At 39.1% G+C, this 21089-nt stretch overlaps 1 protein-coding gene across 3 annotated transcripts in view; it reads left to right on the top strand.

The window, feature by feature from the left end:
* Positions 1-345: 345 nt before the first annotated feature.
* Positions 346-21089, top strand: part of pip4k2aa (phosphatidylinositol-5-phosphate 4-kinase, type II, alpha a) — a 31298-nt gene continuing 10554 nt past the window's right edge. For 2 of the 3 annotated variants that reach the window (XM_023416895.2, XM_023416894.2), the window contains exons 1-6: positions 346-1375; positions 14725-14822; positions 15018-15114; positions 16750-16902; positions 17577-17723; positions 18339-18377. In XM_023416895.2, coding sequence (XP_023272663.1) covers positions 1235-1375; positions 14725-14822; positions 15018-15114; positions 16750-16902; positions 17577-17723; positions 18339-18377 — 675 coding nt within the window. In that variant the 5' untranslated portion in view covers positions 346-1234. The remainder of the gene's footprint in view (positions 1376-14724; positions 14823-15017; positions 15115-16749; positions 16903-17576; positions 17724-18338; positions 18378-21089) is intronic. The other variant, XM_023416896.2, reaches the window with a different exon arrangement.

The following is a 21089-nucleotide window of genomic DNA, read 5'->3' as shown; positions in this document are numbered from 1 at the left end:
GGGATGGCTGAGTTGATGTACAGGTTATTCTTCTAATGCATTATTACACGAGCTGCAATAGGCAAAGGCAAAGACCTGGTCTCATGCATGCACACTCACACTCATAGACCCACCTGAAAATGATACACATCCAGTTAGTTTTTATATTTTTACACTCGGTTGAGATTTCTGATCAAGTCAATTGTCAATATGAAATTGATAATTCAAATTTAGATATAAAAAGGATCATGTGTGCTATAAAAAGCACAGCAAAGTAGCAAAGGTCCGGTGAAGGGAGGGGGTTGCAGCGAATCAGCGCAGCAGACACTGCAAAGCGCAGGCTGTCACCTCCCCTCTGTCGAGCTGTCATTTGACAGCGGCACACATGAACCTCAGTGCTGCAGACAGAATTGACCACCCGTTGATTGCACGTTTAAATATCTGGTCTTCGGTGTTTCAATTCAAACAGGGCAAGACAGGATATGCCCTAGTCATCTCTACGGACTGACCACAAACGCGTAGGAGGTCAGCTGAGCCACTTGCTAGTTGTGAGCTGCTAGCTAATGTTAATAGTTAGCTTGCAGGCTAATGGTAGCTGGCTGGTGAACGGACTCCCGTTCTGCTTTGTGCCGTCGGTTGGCTAACCTTACAAAGCTGGCTTGCTAGCGAAGGTCGGAGAAACCAACGTTAGCTGGTAGACAAGATCGTTTAGTTAGCTATTCAGCTTCATTAACGTGTCATTTTAGCAATTTGTTTTAAGGCTGCATTATAATTTGTTTTTCTTCTGTCACGGGGCTTCGCGCTTTTCCCGTTTTATACGTTTTTTAATTTTACAAAATTTATCGTTGATGTTTGCTAGCTAGCAAGCTATTCGGTTATGCTAACGCCAGCTCAGTGAGACCTTACATCGCAGGGGTGCGGAGAGCTCCAGGCGAGTTAAGGAAGGAAGAGAGGTGACTTGTGATGTGGGCTGAGGGAAGCGGCGGACTGTTAGGCGAAGGAGAGCAGCAGTATTAACTTAAAACACATCGTATTTTTTCCATATCAGTCCCTGTAGAGGAAGGGCCATATCGTCAGTCAAGCTGTGCAGGACGTTGGATGAAGAAAAGGATTGGGGTACTTTGATTTGCAAGCTGGCTAAATGAATAGTATTGGTGTTAGTGAATCGTGAGCCGGTGGCCACTGTGCCAGCTTCAAGGGAAGACACTGTTGAGATTATCGCACAGACTGCATTAACCAGTCAGTTTGCTTTAAGATGGCTTCGGCGAGCAGCATTGCCGCATCAATTGCGAGTAAAACGAAGACCAAGAAAAAACACTTCGTTGCTCAGAAAGTGAAGCTCTTCCGTGCCAGCGACCCTCTGCTCAGCGTGCTTATGTGGGGAGTCAACCATTCGGTGAGTCAGACCATCTAATCCTCATATTATGATTCACAGTTTGTTTGAGTCTCCCTCGTCACTTTGATGTGCCACATTAAACCTTAGCTACTTGCTGTCAACTGTCAGCCTTTCTGTGATTGCAGCTGATTGACAAGTACGAGATGACAGCTATCCATCGGTTGGCTACAATGCTGTCACTGTAAATGTGACTGGGTGCAAGTCTGCTGGACTCGTACACTAAATCATTAGTTATGTTTTCTTTAGTAAGCTTTTTGCAGTTACAACTCCCATGATATTAGTATTGCGTGATTTTGTTGCATGCATTTGTGTGTGTGTGTGTGTGTGTGTGAGAGAGAGAGAGAGAGAGCAGTGAACTCTTCTTTGGCTTCCTGTTGTGTACATGTAGGATAAGCTCCTAGGGCTCTGTGTCATGAGAGAGCAGATCTTCCCATGCAAGACAGCTTATCTCTGCTCTCCTTCTCTTCCTTTAGCGAATAATTGGACTGGGCCACTCATATGTTGGGGAGAGAGCAGTAACTTGGCAGGCAGAGGATATACAAATATTTTTTTGCACCAAATCCAAAGTATTAAACCTTTTACAAATGCTTTACACATATTATTATAACACTCAAAGATTTGGTGCATGATCAACTGACTAAGGCTATATAATCCGTAGTTCTTTAAATTCCTTCATTCTTACATTCTCCTTCATCCTTTACTCTGCTTGTTTCTAATAATTATAACATAGTTATTACAGTAAAGCCCACCTGTTTACCGAACATTTAATCTGCTGATTTAGATTGAAGAGAACTGCTTTCCAACATGTGCAAACAAACGAGATGAGCAATAAGTCAGCAGCAGCACTCATTTATTCATTCAGTTCAAACTTATCTGTTTATAGGTTTGTATGAAATTGTTCCAATGGGGTTCATAGTGTAATGGATGACAACAGTATAGTTTATATAAAACGGAAAAGAATATTGGCCCTTTGATATGGAGTCCTGCTCTGCTTTCTTGCTCACTATTCATGTTTGCCTGTGGTTGTCCTGCTTGATTTTGTAGCATGTGGAAGTGGTCAGTAGACAGTATGACAAAGGACAGCTAGCAGTGGCTGCTTTTGAAAATGAATTCAGAATTAATTAATCTCGGCAGGAATATAAATATTTTCGACTAGCTTCATAGCAGGTGTCACTTGAACATTAATATTTATTTGGTAAGAGGTTAATAGTTCAGATTTAATTGGGTTGATCTTGCACTTCAACACTTTGTAAAATTTTGTAACTAAATGGCCTCTGTAAATATCCCTAGTCTACCTTTCTACAAAATGTATATTATGTCTGACATATTGTTTTTGGTATGTTTAATTTTGTGTTAATTTTGATGCATCAATGAAGAGATGATGCTAAACTGTGTTATGTCTTTGCAGTTTGTTTAAATAATGCACCAGCAATTTTTGCACAGATGATTTGGCCTCATTTCACCTCTGTTTGTTTCTTTGTGTTTCTTTGAAAACATATACTGATGTAATAATGATCACACCTCTTTTTAACATGTTAACAGTATTTGAATTATTATACATTTTTTAAGAGTAAGTTTATTTTTGTCTAACTCTTTAGCTCTGTATTGGGTTGAGGAATCCGGGGGTGTTTCATGGACACTGGTGTGACAGAGACACTGCTCTGAGGGGCTCACTAATGATGTGATCATTATTAAGCATGTTAGCTTCATCAGTTTAAACAGCACTTTTTGATTTTTAGCTTAATGTTTAGGTGGCAGTTTGGTGTGGATTACACAGCCTCTAGATAGCCCGTTGTATGTGAGGCCAAGACAGCTAAAGATTCAAAGCTGTTATTCAGTATCTAAGCTGTCGTCTGTAGATGGATTACAGTCACCTGGCTGTGGTGTTAAGCCTGAAGGATAAAGTAAGGTACACACAAATGTCACTTGAAATGCCTAAGAAGGATGAACATTATATATGACATCAGCCATATTATCAGCTAGACTGTCACTCAAGTTAACACAAAAAATCCTTTCCTATAGAGACCTGTGAAACTGGAATTTGTGGGTTGTGTGCCAAAAGTAAGAAAACCTTTCAAAACTCCCATTGACATTTGTAACTATGCTAAGAGCTAAAATACAGCCTTGGAACAATCATTTCCTGACCATTTCCCATACGCCCTAGATGTTCACAGGCTAAACATCACTACTCTCAACAGAAGAGGCGAGTCCCTGAGCGAGTCAAGAGGTCACAGCCAGCTCAGACATGTCTGATATAAATAACAACAATAACAGCAGGACAGAGAGACAGAGTGCTATAGATGTTTCTAGACAGCTGAGATTACAACTTAGAAGCTGAAAAACTGACTTTAGAAGAGGTCATTGTTGAGTTTTATGGATATTGATGAAACAGAGTTATGACTAAAGAACCTGCCCTCTCCTGCTTGTAGTTTTTTTTAAACATTCTTTAACTTTTTAAAGTCACAAAGGTTTCTATTTCTTATTGCAACTGCTGTAGCAGATTCAGATTTGTCTTAGAATATCCCAGGGACACACTTAATTTTTTTTTTTCAGAAAGTCATTAAATAAATGCTGAATGACAGATTGCTCTGAGTTACAGAAGTTAGTGGAACAGAGGCTAGCCTGAATGTCATTACTTTGGCTTTCTATAATATTATAGTTGCATCGTGCAGTGTCTTTCAGGACTCTGACCATGTTTCATTTTGAATGAACTTCAAATTCAACATTAAATTCATTGGCATCATTTAATTAATCTATCTGTGTTTGTCCATGGATGTCCATAAACTTCTTCTGTGGATTAATTGGCAACTGAATCTCAACCATAAAAATCTACACATTTGGAGGATCTACATGTTCAAACTGTTTTTTTGGATTGCATAACACAGAGCAGGGCCGCTGCCAGCACATTTCCTTCTTATGCCTTAGGCTACCTCCCCTGCTGTTTTTCTCATCACTTAATAAGGTACTCTGTTTCTCATACCATTGGCAACATAAAAATGACATTCCATGCCAGGTCACCAGATTGAGCAACTGAGTTACTGCCAGGGGCAGTTTAAAGCTTAATGTAAGGTTACTTAACAGCATGGCGTTTTCAAAAGTAACCTTAACGTATATATCTTAGGACAGTGCAAAGGAATGAATAAAGGGGGAGGCCTGACAATGCAACCAGGCTGCAGAGGCAATATGCAAACACATGCACACGCCCACAGGTGCTGTAAAATGTAACCCCTACACCCCATATCCACTGTAGCCTGTTAGTCAAATCCATCTTTGAAACTAGACTTATTACAGTGTTGTTGTTGTGGAAACACTGGTGAAACAATTGAAAAGTAAAGTCAGGATTATGTACCTTGAAATTTCTTTGTATGGCAAAAGGTGTGTGGCCACTTGCCTTAAAAAACCTTCTTTGACAATTACTTTAATCCTAATACTTTGAAATTTTACTTGCATCCTTCAGAGCCTAAATGAGTTACACAGCTCATAGTTTTACAGAAATGAATTGAGGCCAAAGCTAAAAAGTTTTTTTCAGTGAAAATCTCAGTTGGAAGCACCACTGAAGCTGAGTGGGTGCAAACGCTCAAACTAGAGTCTACAAGATTGATCTCAAACTCATCATCACAAAAGCATTTCCTGGTTCTAAGTCTGCATGACATTACAAATAAAAAATACACTTAGTCTCTTTAGGTCCTATTTTTTGCTGTTCACAAATTATGATGAATAAAGAAACACTCTTTATGAGATATTACAAATGCAAGTTTAACAGTGATTCACATCTATATTTCAGTAAATTCTACCACAAAAGTCCAGAGTGTGCTGCTGGAATAGAAATATGTCAGAATGTGTTCGACTGTTGGCCTTTGTGTAGATTTGTCACCATTTGGAAAGCTGCATCGTCACAGTTTAAGGCACCAACTGTTAAATCGTAGCTAAGAGTACTGTGGCTCATAACGTGCTGTTGCATGTCACGTACTCCTGTCCTTTTGAAGTGAAGCGGACAGTTGTGTTGAGTTGATGATTTCATGTGGCTTTACATTATCACAGGCATAAAGAAGGAAAAATGTTATAAAAAATGACATTTTGCTTAAAAGTATGGTGCCACTCAACTGACATTTCAAGAAAAAACAGCCATTCATTTTATGTAGCAGTGCAGGTAGAAAAGTGTGAGTTGGTCAGTTTCAGTTTCCCTCTTTAGCATACAATTAGGAAATGAAATAAAAACTTTTTGTTCATATTTTCTCAGAAGACTTTGAATAGTATAGACAAATCTTATGCAAGTCTAAATTTTAAGTCTTTTCTTCCCTTTTCATTTTGGGCTTCCTTAGGTTTACTTTAGTTTTTCTTAGTGTCACTCCTTTATTTCTATACTTCCATTAAACTCTCCCCAGCCTGCAGGTTCATTCACTATTTTTGTCATAGCCCCTTTTTGTGTCATTCTGTCTATCTGGCTCACTTTCATTCCCTGCCCCTCTCTCTCCCCTTTCTTTGTTCTTTCCTGCCTCTCTGTCTGACTCAGAGTAGCTGAGTCTGGTTCTGTGGATTGCATAAGATGGGGTTTCTATAAATATCTGCTGGAGTGACCTACAGCTAATATGTGTGATGATTATGGTTGAGGAAAACAGAAAAGCTCGAGCCTTACATCCTGGCACCCTCTGGCAGTGACAGATAGAAGAACTTGTGGAAGCGTCTTGTGGTTTGTTCCAGTGTGCATCTCCAAAAACCTTTTAAGGACAACATTTTCTTTTATGTTTGCGCCTGCTTTAATGCAGATATTTATGCATATGCTTGCTTGTGTATGTTTGTTTGTGTGTGTGTCCTTCACCACAGTCACTGCTATGGCACACTACTTGGCAGAATGTGATGCGACATGTTGCTGAGTAGCTTGATTCACTCAGCAGGACAGGCCATATATCATAAGCCTGTTTGTTGCACAGTCAGTCCAAACCACTATATCCTTTAATAGTTGGCCTTTCGCAGCACTGACTTTACAATAGTCTTGCTGAGCTGTCTGCATGTGTGTGTCCGTCTGTCTCTGTGTGTGCAGACGTGTTGATGAGAACTATAATTTCTGTGTTACCTTTTTTTACCTTAGTCATCTGTCATTTACTGTTTCAACACTGATAAGAGCATGTCTGGTGCAAAACGAATTAGCCTCAGAGAATGCTTACATTGAATAATATTTGTCTTAATTATACACTGTTGGGGTTTGGTATACCTGGCATACTGTACTGTAAGACTTGGAAACACACATTTCCTTCCTTCAGCACTTGTGAGTGTGACTGACACTGATTAAAATAGACTTAAATGACCTATTAGTACCTGATGTGAATGCTGACATCTCACAATTCAAGGGATGAATACTTTAAGCTTTTAATTATGCTTAAGGTGTCTTACTCAGGTAGTTGGTTGCATTTGTCCAAGGCCCTGTCTCTTCTCTCTATGTCTCTGTCTCTTTCACTTGCACACACACACACACACACACACACACACACACACACACACACACACAGATACACACAGATGCAGCAGTCCGTTTACCTTACCACTGTTCCACTTTTATTTTCAGTGTGTCCTCATTATGGCTGACCTCTCTTTGCTGAGGCTGTGAGCAGGAGGAACATGGGAGTAACGGCTCACCCCGACACTGAAGTTGTCAAAGGTCCTCCACAGAATTAGGTCACATACAGGCTGTCATGGTCAGGGCTGATCATTGTGTGTGGTTTAAAGTAGCAGATATACTCACCTTTACTTAGAATTACATGAAAACATTTTCTTTAAGTGCTGCTACACCAGTTATAAGACATACATACAATTAAGGCATTTGAAATTAAAATGTATGGCCACTTTCTATGTTAAATATCTTACAAAGTGCTTTGATCAGTTGTTTACGTAGATGTGATTTATCAGACTTTTCCTTTAGATTCTATATTTATTGATAATCAAAATTACTTATGATGAGGTAAATTTCCCAGACACCACAGTTTTTTTCTACCCGCCCTGTTATATAGTTATTTCTTTTTATGGCCTAGCCAATAAATCCCTGACATATACACACCCAGACATCATTGTTGTGCTGTGTGTAGGGCTTTCCTCCTAAAAGGGCTTCAGTTGTACTCTGGGGTTAGCTGTATTTGTCTTTATGTGGATATTGTTAGAATTGCTACATACGGTTCTAAGAATGGTTCTGGGATTCATAACAGGTCAGGTAATGATGTAATAGCCTAGTTAAGTGGTCAGTGAAAGGTCAAGTCCAAACTCAGTACAATCTACTACGGCTATATGTGACCTTTGATGCCCACTATCTGACTGTTAAAGGGTAAATGTCCATCTCACTGGGTGTATCTAAACTGTATATGAATACCTTCGTGGTGTACAAATATCTGTAACGTTGTGGTCAGGAAGTATATCACACATATGGACAAGTTGATTAAGGCTCAGTAGTTTTTATCTTTTTGAGTCATTCCCTAAAAAGTGCAAGACTGTTGACGTTGGTGGTTGATGTGTGTTACTTGGGACAACATTTTGAAGTGCATGTTGATGAGTTCAGAAGCTCTCACTGTGAAAAAAAAATTACTACAAAAACAGCAGTAGTGAATTGATTGGAGTCTAGCTTTTGCCAGATTGCAAAACCACATGTCTAGTGTATTTACACTCCAACATATTGGTTAATTGCATGATCAGTCAGTCTTGATTACATTTTAATCAGAGCCACTTACATTCAATATGTTGCAAATAGGCTTAGAGGAAGCGCATGGTAGTGTGCCATTCACTCTAGGAGTAGCTTCTTTAGAACACATCCCACTTCCCCCATATAATTGACAGCTTCACACTAGAACATTGGCCATGCTGCAAGATGACTCCAATATACAGTATCACATACTGATGATGTTCTTCCCCTTTCCCTCTCTGTCTGTGGCTGTCAGCTAAAACATGTTTTTCTCACCTATCCTTTCTATTTTAACAGTTCTGATTTGTTAGCTCTTTGTGAGCTCTTTGTCTGATGATGTTTTTATGGATTGTTCTGGATTTGTTTACCTCCCTGACTCTTGCTACATTCAAGGTAAAATTGCAAGAGCAGAAGGAAACCATAAGCTATATACATGTAAAAATGTATATTTAAGTCCACTCCAATTCAAAATAAACCCCAAAAGCTCAGAGTCTATGAGTGTAGCAAACATCTCGAGACCAGACTGGAGGCCGAGTTCAACTTCAGAGTATATAAAAATTTGTGTTTTTTTTTAAGTTTAGGTTAGGACCAAAAAGTAAAATATGCGAATGTTAGAATGGGATGCCATCTCAGTGAGAGTTAAAGCACATATTGATTTGTGAGAAATTCTGTTTTGTTGGGCTGCAATGTGGCATTGTGGAATTACAGTTTGGACATGGAGAAACTTAAGTACATGTCATGTACACTTAGTAAATAGAATAAAAAATACTGCAGCTCAGATGGTGACCACTCCAAGCATTTATTTGTTTTGGTTTTTTGGGTTTTTTTTTTGAGACCATAGCTTTGGGAGACATGGAGTGCGCAATATAAAGCATGGAGGGCACAAAATAAACAGCAGTGATATATCAGCAGGCCATGCTAAATATTTTACTTTGTTACATACATTTTTAGCAACTCTTTAGCTACTCTCTCAAAGGTATACCACAGCAGTAAGTAAGTAAGAGCTGTGATTGTTTCAAAACTGAACATATACAATGTCTTGTTCTGAGAAGGCAATGAGGGACATGTCCAAATACTAGAGATGTTTTGATCCCATTTTTTCCTTCCAATACCTGAGCTTGTGCACCATCCAATACAGAGCTGTATACAGAGCTGTATAGTACTAACCCTGTATGGATGTGATATGATTTCTATCATTGTTTAATGACATGGCTCTGGGTAAACACTTTGTAAAACATGAAAGAAATACACAAATGCCATAGAATCTCTCTTATAACAGTGGATACTGCTTATAGTAATCACAGTTGCAGTGGTCAACCACCTATATGAATCAAAAAGCTTGAGACAGAATCATTACTATAGAAATGGTGTCTTATAATTTGGCTACACAGTGCAACTTCCTATGTAGGTTGTTGTTTTGGAGCGACAAAGAAGAATTGATTTCTGGGAAAACTGCTGTTTTATCTGAGTGTAAAACTATAAAGTTTATCAATACATTGTATGGTAACGGGTTGATCCATAGACGATTGCCAAGCCAGTATTTTAGGCAGTATCTGAGGCATTTCCGATACTAGTATCAGAATAAGGACAAATACTGTCCAAATCTTCGTGCCACATTCATGCTCATGCTGACATTGTTTTCTCAGAGATAATTTGTCAAACACCACAGGACACTATTTAAAAATGTTTAGGAAACTATTTAAGGAGCAATCTAAAGCAGACCGGAGCTACTGTTTTAGCCATCAATAATTTTAATTGAAGAATACATTTTCTGAATAATTTATCATAATAATTTTATTAAAACACTCTGCTTGCTGTAGTCTAAGTGGGGTTTCTGTAGCTGAATTATGCAGTGGAAAAATAGCATATAAATAAAGATGGATTGGGTAGTGTCTGAAGATTTTGTTATTGAAGGACTCCATTTGGAATGGGTGGAAAAAACTATGATCTTTGACCTTTACTAACAGAGATACATTTCAAGAGGAACTTGACAGAATTGCCACATCACAGTAAGATTTTTACATGAGGAACACATTGTAGTTGTAGCTTCAAAGTCAGAAACTGCGTTATCAGAAATTAAAAAAGATAAAAACAGATGACATTCATAGATTTCCTGTTCATTGTCAAATGTCTCCCTCCAGGCTGCATATCCTGATGGCATGCCTGATTAGTCTTGTGTCTTTCATTTTCAACTCTGGGTGAGGCTTCTCTCAACTTTAATATTTTCGTCACCTTTATATATCTTGCACATAATGACCCAATAGTTTATGTTGTTGGATCCAGATTTTTGTACCAAGTGGTAAAGGTGTTAGAATCTCTGTGCTGTCAACACTATTAATGGGCTGTCATCTGCTAAGAGCAAGTCATCCATCTGTAATTGTTCAGAGATAACACTATGCCATGTTGCTGACAGAGCATGCTCTCTTCACCAACTTCCTGTCCAACGGAGCAACAGCACACACTTGCTTCACTCTGGGCCGGAAAACCAGTCTTCATCACCATGGAGACAAACAGGAAGCGGTGGTGTGAAATTTGTCTGCAAGTTTGATAGCTCCAGGAAGATAAGCAGATATGCTGCTTATGATTAAACAAAACATAAAAGCGTAACTATGCTCAAGATAGAAATCATGACAAGAGCTTTAGCAGATAAAATAGGAGCGCTACACGCGTTATTTAATGTGGATTAGGTGCTCAAAGCGATGGTCAGGTCAATATACTGGATTAGCTGCACCTCTGTGTAGACACCGGCAAAAACTTTTAGCCGCAGGGCAACAGTAGTACAATGTTAAAACTTAAAGCTCTGCCTACTATCCAAACCAATAATGACTGTCAAAAGCATTTTGTGGAAATAGGGTGAAATAGTAATTTTGTCACAGGCTCCCATTCTCTCTTTTACAGCTTTTACTGTAGTATGCATTTAATTGCAGGAGAACAATTGCCATCAAAACAAATTGTTTTCTTGGCCTACTCTAGGGACCTATTACCTTTCTTTTTTATCTAACAGATATTTCCACCCCATGTTTATATGTGCATGTATTTGTGTTAACAATTTTTGTTGCTGTGACTTATGTGCATTAACATTCAGTATACTAGTTACCTCACTGTGTGTGTGTGTGTGTGTGTGTGTGTGTGTGTGTGTGTGTGTGTGTGTGTGCGTGTGTGTGTGTGCGTGCGCGGTCATGCATTTGTGTGTGTGCGTTCGTGCGTGTGCTTGGTAAGATCTGGCATTGTCTCTGCCCTTGTTTGAAACACAGCTTTGTTGATGAGGTGACATCTCCCCATGGAGTACCCAGAATGCATCTGTGCAATAGCATCACTGTGACGTTGGCGCCTGTCACACCAGGGCATTTAAACATACAAGGATATGGCATCTGTGGACGTGGATCCTCTGCTTGCTCTGTCTCGCTTATGCCCTCATTTTGATATTTAAAAAAAAAAAAATGCCTTCTTCCCTTTTTAGATACACTTTCTTCTCTTTTTTCAGACATGTTTTGTTCTCTTGTCTTTATCTCAGATGTTTCCTTCCTAAAAATTCTCATCTGTTGTTAATCCTACTTCAGAGGCACAGTAATGCTATGTTCTTATCCTCCTTTTATTTCTTTTTTTCCCATTTCTTTCAATTGCTTGAAAGTTTATAATGATCCTGGAGAATATTTTGAGTACAGAGATATCCAGTTTGAATTGTAACTCTCAACTCTACTAAGACAGCAGTATAGTGGTATAGCCAAAGTAAACAGCCTTGAAATAATACTGTGCTAAATGAGTACACGTTTGCTGAGCTGGTTAAATGAAAAGTTGTAATAGTGGACAAAGACAGAGCTTTGCACATCATTGGACAAGTTTTGCAGAGCTCAGCAGTAAGGTTTGTTTTACACTTGACCAGTCAAGCCAGTAGGTCAGAGTTCTTCACATTGTATTCACTTAATAATAATAGAATTGAAATAATTCTCTGAATTTAAGCATTACTATTAAAATAGGTTGTCCTTGGAAGATTACCTACTTGATCGCATGGCCTCTTAAATTAGTAAATGTCAGTGGCTGAATCACTGTATTAAAAAGCTAGAGTTTTAATGTTAAGGATTGCTCAATAGTTCATAAGACTTCTACTCATATGATTGAACTGTTCAGTCAGAAATCTGGGACTAGTTCCCCAAACAACCTCTGGTGTAAACTCTCTCCCAGTGGTTGAGTGCCTTTCCACTGTTCCACTGGCCCGCTCTCATAATTGATGTAGTTTTTGTGCTGTGTACCCAGGATAGACAGCAGTGGAGAAGGCAGCAGGGATATATAATTACTACAGATATAATTTTGAAATTGGTAACATTGATTGTCTGTTTTATCACATTGTGGAGATGATGGCATGTTGTGTTTAAAATAATATCAATCCTGTACTGTAGGAACTGTCTGTTGGCAGCCTCCAAGTAAAGCAGATTGGACTGGCTCACTTTTAAAAGCACAAACAATTAAGCACACTCAATACCCAAGAGCTGGCAGCAAGTAGCCCTTATGCTGGCAAAAGTGGTTAGCTGAAAATCTCCCATCACACAGATATGCCAGACTGAACCAATGTATAATATGGGTTGGTATATGCTGGCTGTAAACACAGTGAATATCCAATTTAAAGCTTTACTAAATGCAAAATGTTGGCATTGGTCCCAAACAAAACAAAATGAGCTTGTTTGTTTTGAAGATGTGTATTTGTGTTGATCCTGTTGCTGTATCTTGTGTTATACCAAAAATTAATACAACTCGGCTAACATGTTTAAGGCATACGATCTTAAAAAGCACACTTCTGAACGGTCACCTGAAGTATGCAAAATGCTTTCATGGGTCAGTCATGCTGAGGCCATTCTCTGCACCATCTAACACTTCTACAGCATTACAGGGCTATGGATAATCCCCAGTGGTAAAAAAAAATATGGGCTACCTCTTCTAAGGCAGCAGCTAGAATAGTGATATGACATCACCTCTTCTTTGTCCGGGCAATCCTAGCTGTGAGCAATGTACAAAGTTTATAGTACATTTGGGACTGTACAGTAGAGAGACACACATACATTTTATGATAATGTTACAATCAATCAGAGTATTTGACTTCATTCTGTACACCTAGATTACAAGTGTGATTGGTGGAATGACTATTAATAGATTCAAGCAACCTGCCAGCAGCCCTGCCTCGGGCCAACAATAAATACGTAAGCACACACACACACACACACACACACACACACACACACACACACACCCATCATATGCGTATCAAGCTGTGCCTGAGTCATAACAAATGTCAGGTCTATGTATTACAGCAATGTGATGCATGGCCAGCTCCAAATGGAAACTCCTGCAATGTACCTTATGTGTTTGAAGCCCCACTGTTTATTCATTTTACAAGGTTTATTCAAGCCTCAAGTAATTTAGCATTTTGTTGAATGTTAATCGTGGCCATAAATGTGCAGTCAGAATGATTTGAGTGTTCATAATCTAACTCACCTGATAGCCCATAACATCTAGTTTAATTATCATCATACATAAGATTCAAATATGCCACATGCCATTGCCACATGTCATTCTGAAAACATGAGCTCTCCTAAAACTCAAAATCATGATTCCTTCTTTCAGTCGCATGTCGCATCTTGTCTTGCTCTTTTAGAACTTCAGCAGTTCTGGCAACATTTCCACTTGCCTTTCCGCTACAGTTATCCTTCAGCCCTGTAGGCTGCATCATCCTGAAAAGCTAATCTATAAACTGGTCACATCACAAGGTGTTCTGTGCTGAAGATTGGTATTGATTAATGACCTGGACCAAAACTCTTGGCCTGAATCATAAATTAGTCCTGATAACAGATTGCTTTGATTGTGGGGAAAAAAATACACAGGTGCAAATATATCTTTTTGCCTGTTATACTTGCTTTATTGTTCTATAAAGCAGCACCACATTTTACTCAGTTATGAGATGGCAGAAAAAAAATTACATTAATGATGTGAGTAGCTTTTGTGCTGCAAGGTGGTGGAAGTTTGCACCGACTGTCATCTTGGCCAACTGATTCACTCTTTTACGGACACCCTAACCACATACATGTGTGAAGTGCTCTTACACTGACTGTCTTTTCAGAAATAGGATATAGTCATCTGAGCATTCATGGGAAGTTCTGTGAGTGTCGACCTTTGTGCCTGTATGGTGAACCGTGCACTTTATTGGTTTGGGTAATATTGCATTGTGAAAAAGGTTACATGAGTTTAGCTGTGAAGCACACAGATAGCATGTGGTTGATATTTGCAGAATCCCTGTGTTGAGAGTTTTTGAGATGCTCCAGTAACATGTTGTAGGAAATATTAAAAAAGAAAACTGGTATTTTGTATTTTGATCACAGTGGCAGTGGTGGGTAATGGTTGCAAAGCTTCACATCAGATGCTGTGTTGTCCAGATGAAGTTAATGTCATCTTTTTCCTTTCAGTTTTGATCCCACCGATCTTTAGTTTATGTTTGTCAGCAGTTATGATCTTTGTCAGTGTTTTGTCTATATTGCCTCAGTGATTTATTCATTTTCTCCCTGAATATCCCAAGGCTGTTAGATTCCAGACTTCTAGCATGTCTAATGTGATGTGATTTTACTGACATATTTTAGACTGGTCTGTCTTCCTAGATAAATCACTGATCTCTCCTTCATTCCTATGTTTTTCTACCCAGATAAATGAATTAAGCCATGTTCAGATTCCCATCATGCTCATGCCAGATGACTTCAAAGCCTATTCTAAGATCAAAGTGGACAACCACCTCTTCAACAAGTAAGGTCTTTTTGCGTATATTTTATAATCATGGTATTTCACAAAACCAATGACACTATGAAATATATTTTATCTTCAAGATTTTTTTTTAATATTCTTTAGTACTCACAGCATCTCAAAATATATAATTTGTATTGTCTGATTTTTCTAAGTGTGTGTGTTTGTGTATTTGTTTGTGTGTGTGTGTATGCACAGGGAGAACATGCCCAGCCATTTCAAGTTCAAGGAGTACTGCCCTCTGGTGTTTCGAAACCTCAGAGAGAGGTTTGGCATCGACGATCAGGACTTCTTGGTATGACAAGATAGTGTCACAAATGACAAGCCTAGCAACATTATTACCCCTCTGGGTTAAGTGCCTAGTTTCTTTTGTCATCTTTGTACAACCTGATTGGTGTGAATTGCCACACAATAGAGTGCCAACTACTATAGACAGTCACATAATTTTTACAGGCAATACAGTACCAAAAATCGCAGCCACCCCGTACTGCAAGCAAACACATGTAACTGTTCCAAAACAAATGTGATCACAGTCTTAACTAGGAAAGTGTTGCTCTTTTGCGCTTTTTCCTTTCCCTCTTTTGTTTCAGACCACTCCATGTCTGCCTTTATTTTCCACTCTTTCCTAGTAAATCCCCATTCCCAGTGCAGGCAGTGAGTTGGCAGCATTTGGAGGTCATTGTGTCCCAGCTCAGTGCAGCTGTCCTTCTCACATGTTTACATTGGGGTTCGGATGGCTGCAGTGAGTGGGCAGTCGGGTGTTAAGACACTGGCCAGTGCAAAGGGATGTTGCAACAGTCTCAACATTAAACTACTTCATTACATGAGGCACTAGTCATATTGTGGTCAAAAGCTTTATTGGTTAGTTCTTTTCTTTCTTTTTTTTTACCTTGCTTTAAAACCAGCCTATTGGCATTATTTCTAATTACACTGGTAATATTCCTTATTATAGCCAATGGGTACCACCAGCTGTAAGGCTGCTCTTTTGATGAGATGCAGCAGTAATCATTAGCTTTAATGAGCAGTGCTAGCTGTATTAAATTAAGTTTTGGTTGGGTAACTAAAGTGCAAACAGATTAAACTTTTTCCCCACATTATAATAAATACATGATGGGGAAAATGACCAACTAAAACAAAAACACTGGGATTACTTTGAAAGCTTTTCATCTATGCCAGCCTCAGGCAAAGGGCCTCTTAAACATTTTCAGCCTGTGTTCCACCAGGACCTGGACTATAGGTGGGCTTCTTTTTGTTCATGATTTAAGGAACCTCCACACACAAGACTGCAACAATTTTTTGGGTTTAAACACAAGAAAGAAATACATCTTAACAATTGTTTTAGCATGTACCTCAATGGTTAGTTGTCACTCAATTCAAGCAATTGATGCTAAGAGTTGAAGAGGGGAGAGGGAACTAAGGGCAGAGGACACTGGGAATTCTTGGAGAATGAGGCATTGAGCCAGGGGTGTTGGATCATGTTACTTTTGAGCTCCAAAGTCTGGGCAGCAGCTGTTTGTGTCTGTGTGTAGCTGTGGACAGGCAGCAGGCGTAGGGGTCAGAATCCCATATGTTTAGAGTGGAGACTGGGAGCTGGTCAGACACAAAGAAGGCAGGACATGCTATGTTGAGAGCTTCATTTAAATACACTGGAAGAGTAGTTCTGTTAAGCATTCAAGTAAATGAGAAAATGTAATTTCACCATCAGCTATCTAAACATGAGAGGCCAATATGGATTTGACTCTTTTCAGTCTTTTCAATATTTTCTGTATTTAGTGAAACGGACCAAAAAAGTTCTCTGAAGAGAACTGCTGATAATGGATGAGCAAGGGTCGTCAAAAAGCAGAGAAGACAAACTGCTGATATTTTAGCGTGTACATCCTGATAAACATAGTAATTGTTTCCTTTTTGTCTTTGCTCTGTATGTTTGCAGAACTCTCTGACACGTAGTGCTCCCTTGAACAGCGAGGCCCAGGGACGGAGCGGGGCCCGCTTCCACACTTCTTATGACAAACGCTATGTTATCAAGACCATCAGCAGCGAGGATGTGGCCGAAATGCATAACATTCTAAAGAAATACCATCAGGTGATAACAGCCAATCATGCAGTAATATTGATAAATTCAAGCCTGGACTCTTCCATGAAGTAGGCTTTCTAAAACCATGTGTCTTTTATAAACTAAAAATACCTCAGTAAGAGAATTTGACAGTATTAATCCCTTTACACAAGTCGAGCACTTTTCACTATGTGCCCGGTAGTATAATGTCCACATTAATGATGCAAGTTTACCACTTTTGCTGTACCTATTGATTTTGGGTTTGTCAAAAAGTGTAAGGATTACGGGGTGCCCCAGTGGATCACCTGGTAGAGCGCATACCATGAAGGATCAGTCCTTAACGCAGCAGCCCGGGTTCGACTCTGGCCCAAGGCCTGTTTACTGGATGTCATCCCCTTTCTCTCTCCCCAACTTTCCTGTCTCTCTCTCACTGCAGCTATAATAAAGGCAGAAATGCCCCATAATAACTTTAAAAAAATTGTCAAGCTACAAATTCATGTAATTTCCCAGGACAACCATTTTAGTTGGTTAGAGCCCTCTATTTATCACCTTGGAGTTCATCACAGAACAATGCTTCAATCATTATCCTGTGTTTTATAAACCTTTTTTCTATTTCTTACAGTCTCACTTCTATTGCAGACCGTAAGCACCTGTTATGACTATAAAAGGGAAATAAATTGATATTCCTCATTCTCTTTTGATAGTTCATTGTGGAGTGCCATGGCAACACACTTCTGCCTCAGTTTCTGGGGATGTACCGGCTCACCGTGGATGGAGATGAGACTTACATGATTGTTACACGCAATGTCTTCTCCCACCGCCTTTCTGTCTACAAAAAATATGATCTCAAGGTAAAAGGGGAGAAGGGGAGAACAGAGCAAGAAAAAAAAGGAAGCAAGGAAAGGAATAATTATCAGATAGGGCACAAATATGTGAAGAAATGATGGAACTCTAGTCTTTAGTTGCACTACTCTAGTCCCTTGTTACCCCTAATTTTTTCAACAACCTGTTTTCAGTGGCCATGAAACAAAACAGTATAAATTGGACTTTTTTTTGTTTGTTTTTTTCCTCCCAAAAATCACAGAAAGGCCTGTTTGTAGTTCAGATGTTTTATAAAAGCTCGAGTACAAGTAATCATGTGTGAATTTACCCTTAATTGGTCAAATGAGGTTTGGTTGTGTGTTTAACAAAATAGACATTAGCCATTGGTTAGTAAATGTTCTAAAACAGGGTAGAGTGTCAGGCTGACAGGTAACCTGTCTCAGAACAGAGTGAAGCCATTTTAAGCCATTGCACCTTGCGTGCCTTACTGGTTGAGCCTCTGTGTTCAGGCATGCACAAGTGTTATGAGTATCTGCAGGAATGAGTGTAAGAAGGCTGGTAAGGGAAAGACTAAAGCAAGACTTTCCAGTGCTTCTAGTTACAACTGGGTTATGGAAAGTAATTTCCTTTCTTGTTTTTTCTAGGGTTCCACTGTGGCAAGGGAGGCCAGCGACAAGGAGAAGGTACAGACACCTATCGTGAGCCGTGATCCACTGTTATACAGTACATAACCACAAGGTTAAACTTCAGCACAGTCAGACCTCCTAACCTTTACTATATGTTTTAAAAAGCCATTAAGATTATAACAATAATAATGATAGAAAGAAAGAATAAAATTGGATCGCTACAATTTAAAGGTGCATCAAACTAACACAGCAACAGTCAGAGACTTGTCATAAATTTACAAGCAAATCAAATGAAATAAGACAAACCACACCTCCAGCATGTTTTGAAGCATCTCTGGAATATTTTAGGTATTCGCTCCTCATCTGTCTCTTAGAACTGATGCGTTGCAGGTGTATCAATCCACACCTACAGCACATTATTGCATTTCGATAAGCAAACAACTTCTTTATTTTTTTGTTGTGCGCTTAGTCAAGCTTTCTCCCACTTCCTTGATGTTGTGGAGTAAATAAAACAAAAGAATCAGTAAGCAGAAACAATATCCATTTCTTCTTCTTGTATTACTCCTCACATAGCTAACTTGAAAACTATTTTTGCCCGTTGAACAGACCGCTGTCCTTTCAGCATGTCAGGAGGTATGTTGCAGAAAGGACAGCTGGTTCTGGTGACAATGGAAGTCGGAGTCATGTGTGGATTGAACAGATGGGCACTTGCGCACCGCTGACAACTCGATTCTGATTTCATTTTTGTGTAAGGAACAAGGGCAATTAAAAAGTGTTCAGGAACTGGGGAACATTGTTTTACAAGTACACTTAACATGAAACTTAGAAACTTCATTTCATGTCATTTAAACACTGATGTAATGCACTAAAAAAAAAAATCAGTTATTCTGCTTGAACTCCATGTCCATTAAAAGCCATGTGGACACTTATAGAATGAGAAAAAGAGCTGTGTTTCCAGTGGTTTCAATAACCAACACAGCTTCAAATAATTCCAGGCGTACTGTCATCAACCAAATGACCCAACTAACACAATTTTGGTGTCTGCTTTTAATTCCCTTTGGGTGGGGATGACGGTAGCAAATATCCATCTCCTTCAGTTATTACCTACTTCATCACCTCATTCCCTTCTAGCCCCTGCACGCTCTTTGTGTTTCTTTAATTTGCTTCATCCCTTCTAACCTTGCTTCTGCTGTTCCATCAGTTCCCCTGCTTGCTGTCTGTGTGTGAAAGATTGAGAGTTGTGTGTTTGTGTATGTGGGTGAGTGGGGGGTGTTGGGTTTAGAGTTTTATTCACCAGAGATTGTCTCACATTTGAGGGTAGTCCTGTCTTTAATGTGTTTTCTATATACATATATATGTTACTGTGTGTGTGTGTGTGTGTGTGTGTGTGTGTGTGTGTGAGTGTGTGTGAGAGAGAGCAGTATATATGAGCAAGAGATTTTGTTTGTTTGACAGTGAATGAAATGTTGCTGTTTGTTGTGAGAGACTGGCTGTTTTGAGTTTGTGGCTCTTGGACAGAGTCACCTGTCAAATATAAATTGTCACTAAAATTGTGAAGGACCTTATGGGTCACTGTGCTTCCTGTTAAAATTGTATCAGCTAACAATTAGATAAATGCTTTTTTTGTGTGTGATGAGAGTTGCTGACAGCATCCGCTGTGACTTCGGAGTACTGTTCTTTTGACCTGTTAGCTCTGCATTATTGGAAGGGGATGGCTGTCCAAAGTTATTTTTTTCATTGCATGTCTGCACATGTCATTCTGCAAAGGTTTGTCTGACCTTGAAAGTTATAGGAGACTTCCACAGTTTCGACCCAGAGGGGTTTGAACTTTCCACCAGGTTTTAAAGGGGCTTAATCATGTGGCACCATGCAATCAGGCATGGCAGACTTTAGGGAATCCCCAAACTAAATATAGCCTACTGTAAATGGAAGAAGAAACAAAACATTATTGGGGTTAAAACAGATGAGTGGAAGAACAAAGCAGCTGAGGATTTAACACACATGAACCTACTGTGTGACCTGTCTGCAGCTCAGCTGTTTGTGAAACACCATTTACAGTCTAGCAACAGATGTTTAGAAGCAACATGATGAATTTCCCAAGCTAACATGAATGAAGATTTTCCAACACTAACTACGACCTACTCTTCAACTCACAAATTAATACAAGTTGTTGCTGTTAGTTTATGGAAATTTCTGTGGTTGTTTTACCATTAATGAAATGCAGCTAATAAGCATGACACAGTAATTGCCACCATAGCTGAAGCCTTTTACTGTTTTTACGTGCATGCAGAATGCAAAATAGAGTAGATGATCACACAAATACTTCTGAATGTGCACACCGGACTTACAACAGGTCTCAGAGACACAACGAGGCTCAGACATTATAGACAAGGATCTGACGACACATCCTGGTATCTCCACATGAAACACCTTTATACATACAGACATGCTTAATATTACCTGTAGTTACTCTCTAAAAGTGCTTGGTGGCTGTGAATAAACGTTTTTCCTTCAAAGAATTCCTCTGTTGTTAAAGTTCAGTATGTGAACATTACACTATCACTAGTTCACATTAGTGTGAACACTCACACACACTGCAGCTGGCCAATAAATTAAAGAAGAAGGTCCATCAAGCCAAATGAAAGAGGAAAATAATGTCTTTTGTTCAGAAGGTACAGTGTGTGTATGTGTGTGTGTGTGTGTGTGTGTGTGTGTGTGTGTGTTTGTATATATATATATATATATATATATATATATATGTATATGTGT

The sequence above is a fragment of the Seriola lalandi genome, unplaced genomic scaffold, assembly GCF_002814215.2.
Source record: "Seriola lalandi dorsalis isolate HSWRI2012SDOR001 ecotype SW California unplaced genomic scaffold, Sedor1 jcf7180002054570, whole genome shotgun sequence".
In the NCBI taxonomy this organism is placed as follows: domain Eukaryota; kingdom Metazoa; phylum Chordata; class Actinopteri; order Carangiformes; family Carangidae; genus Seriola; species Seriola lalandi.
Note: the sequence above shows the minus strand (reverse complement) of the source record. Positions and strands in the feature narration are given on the sequence as shown.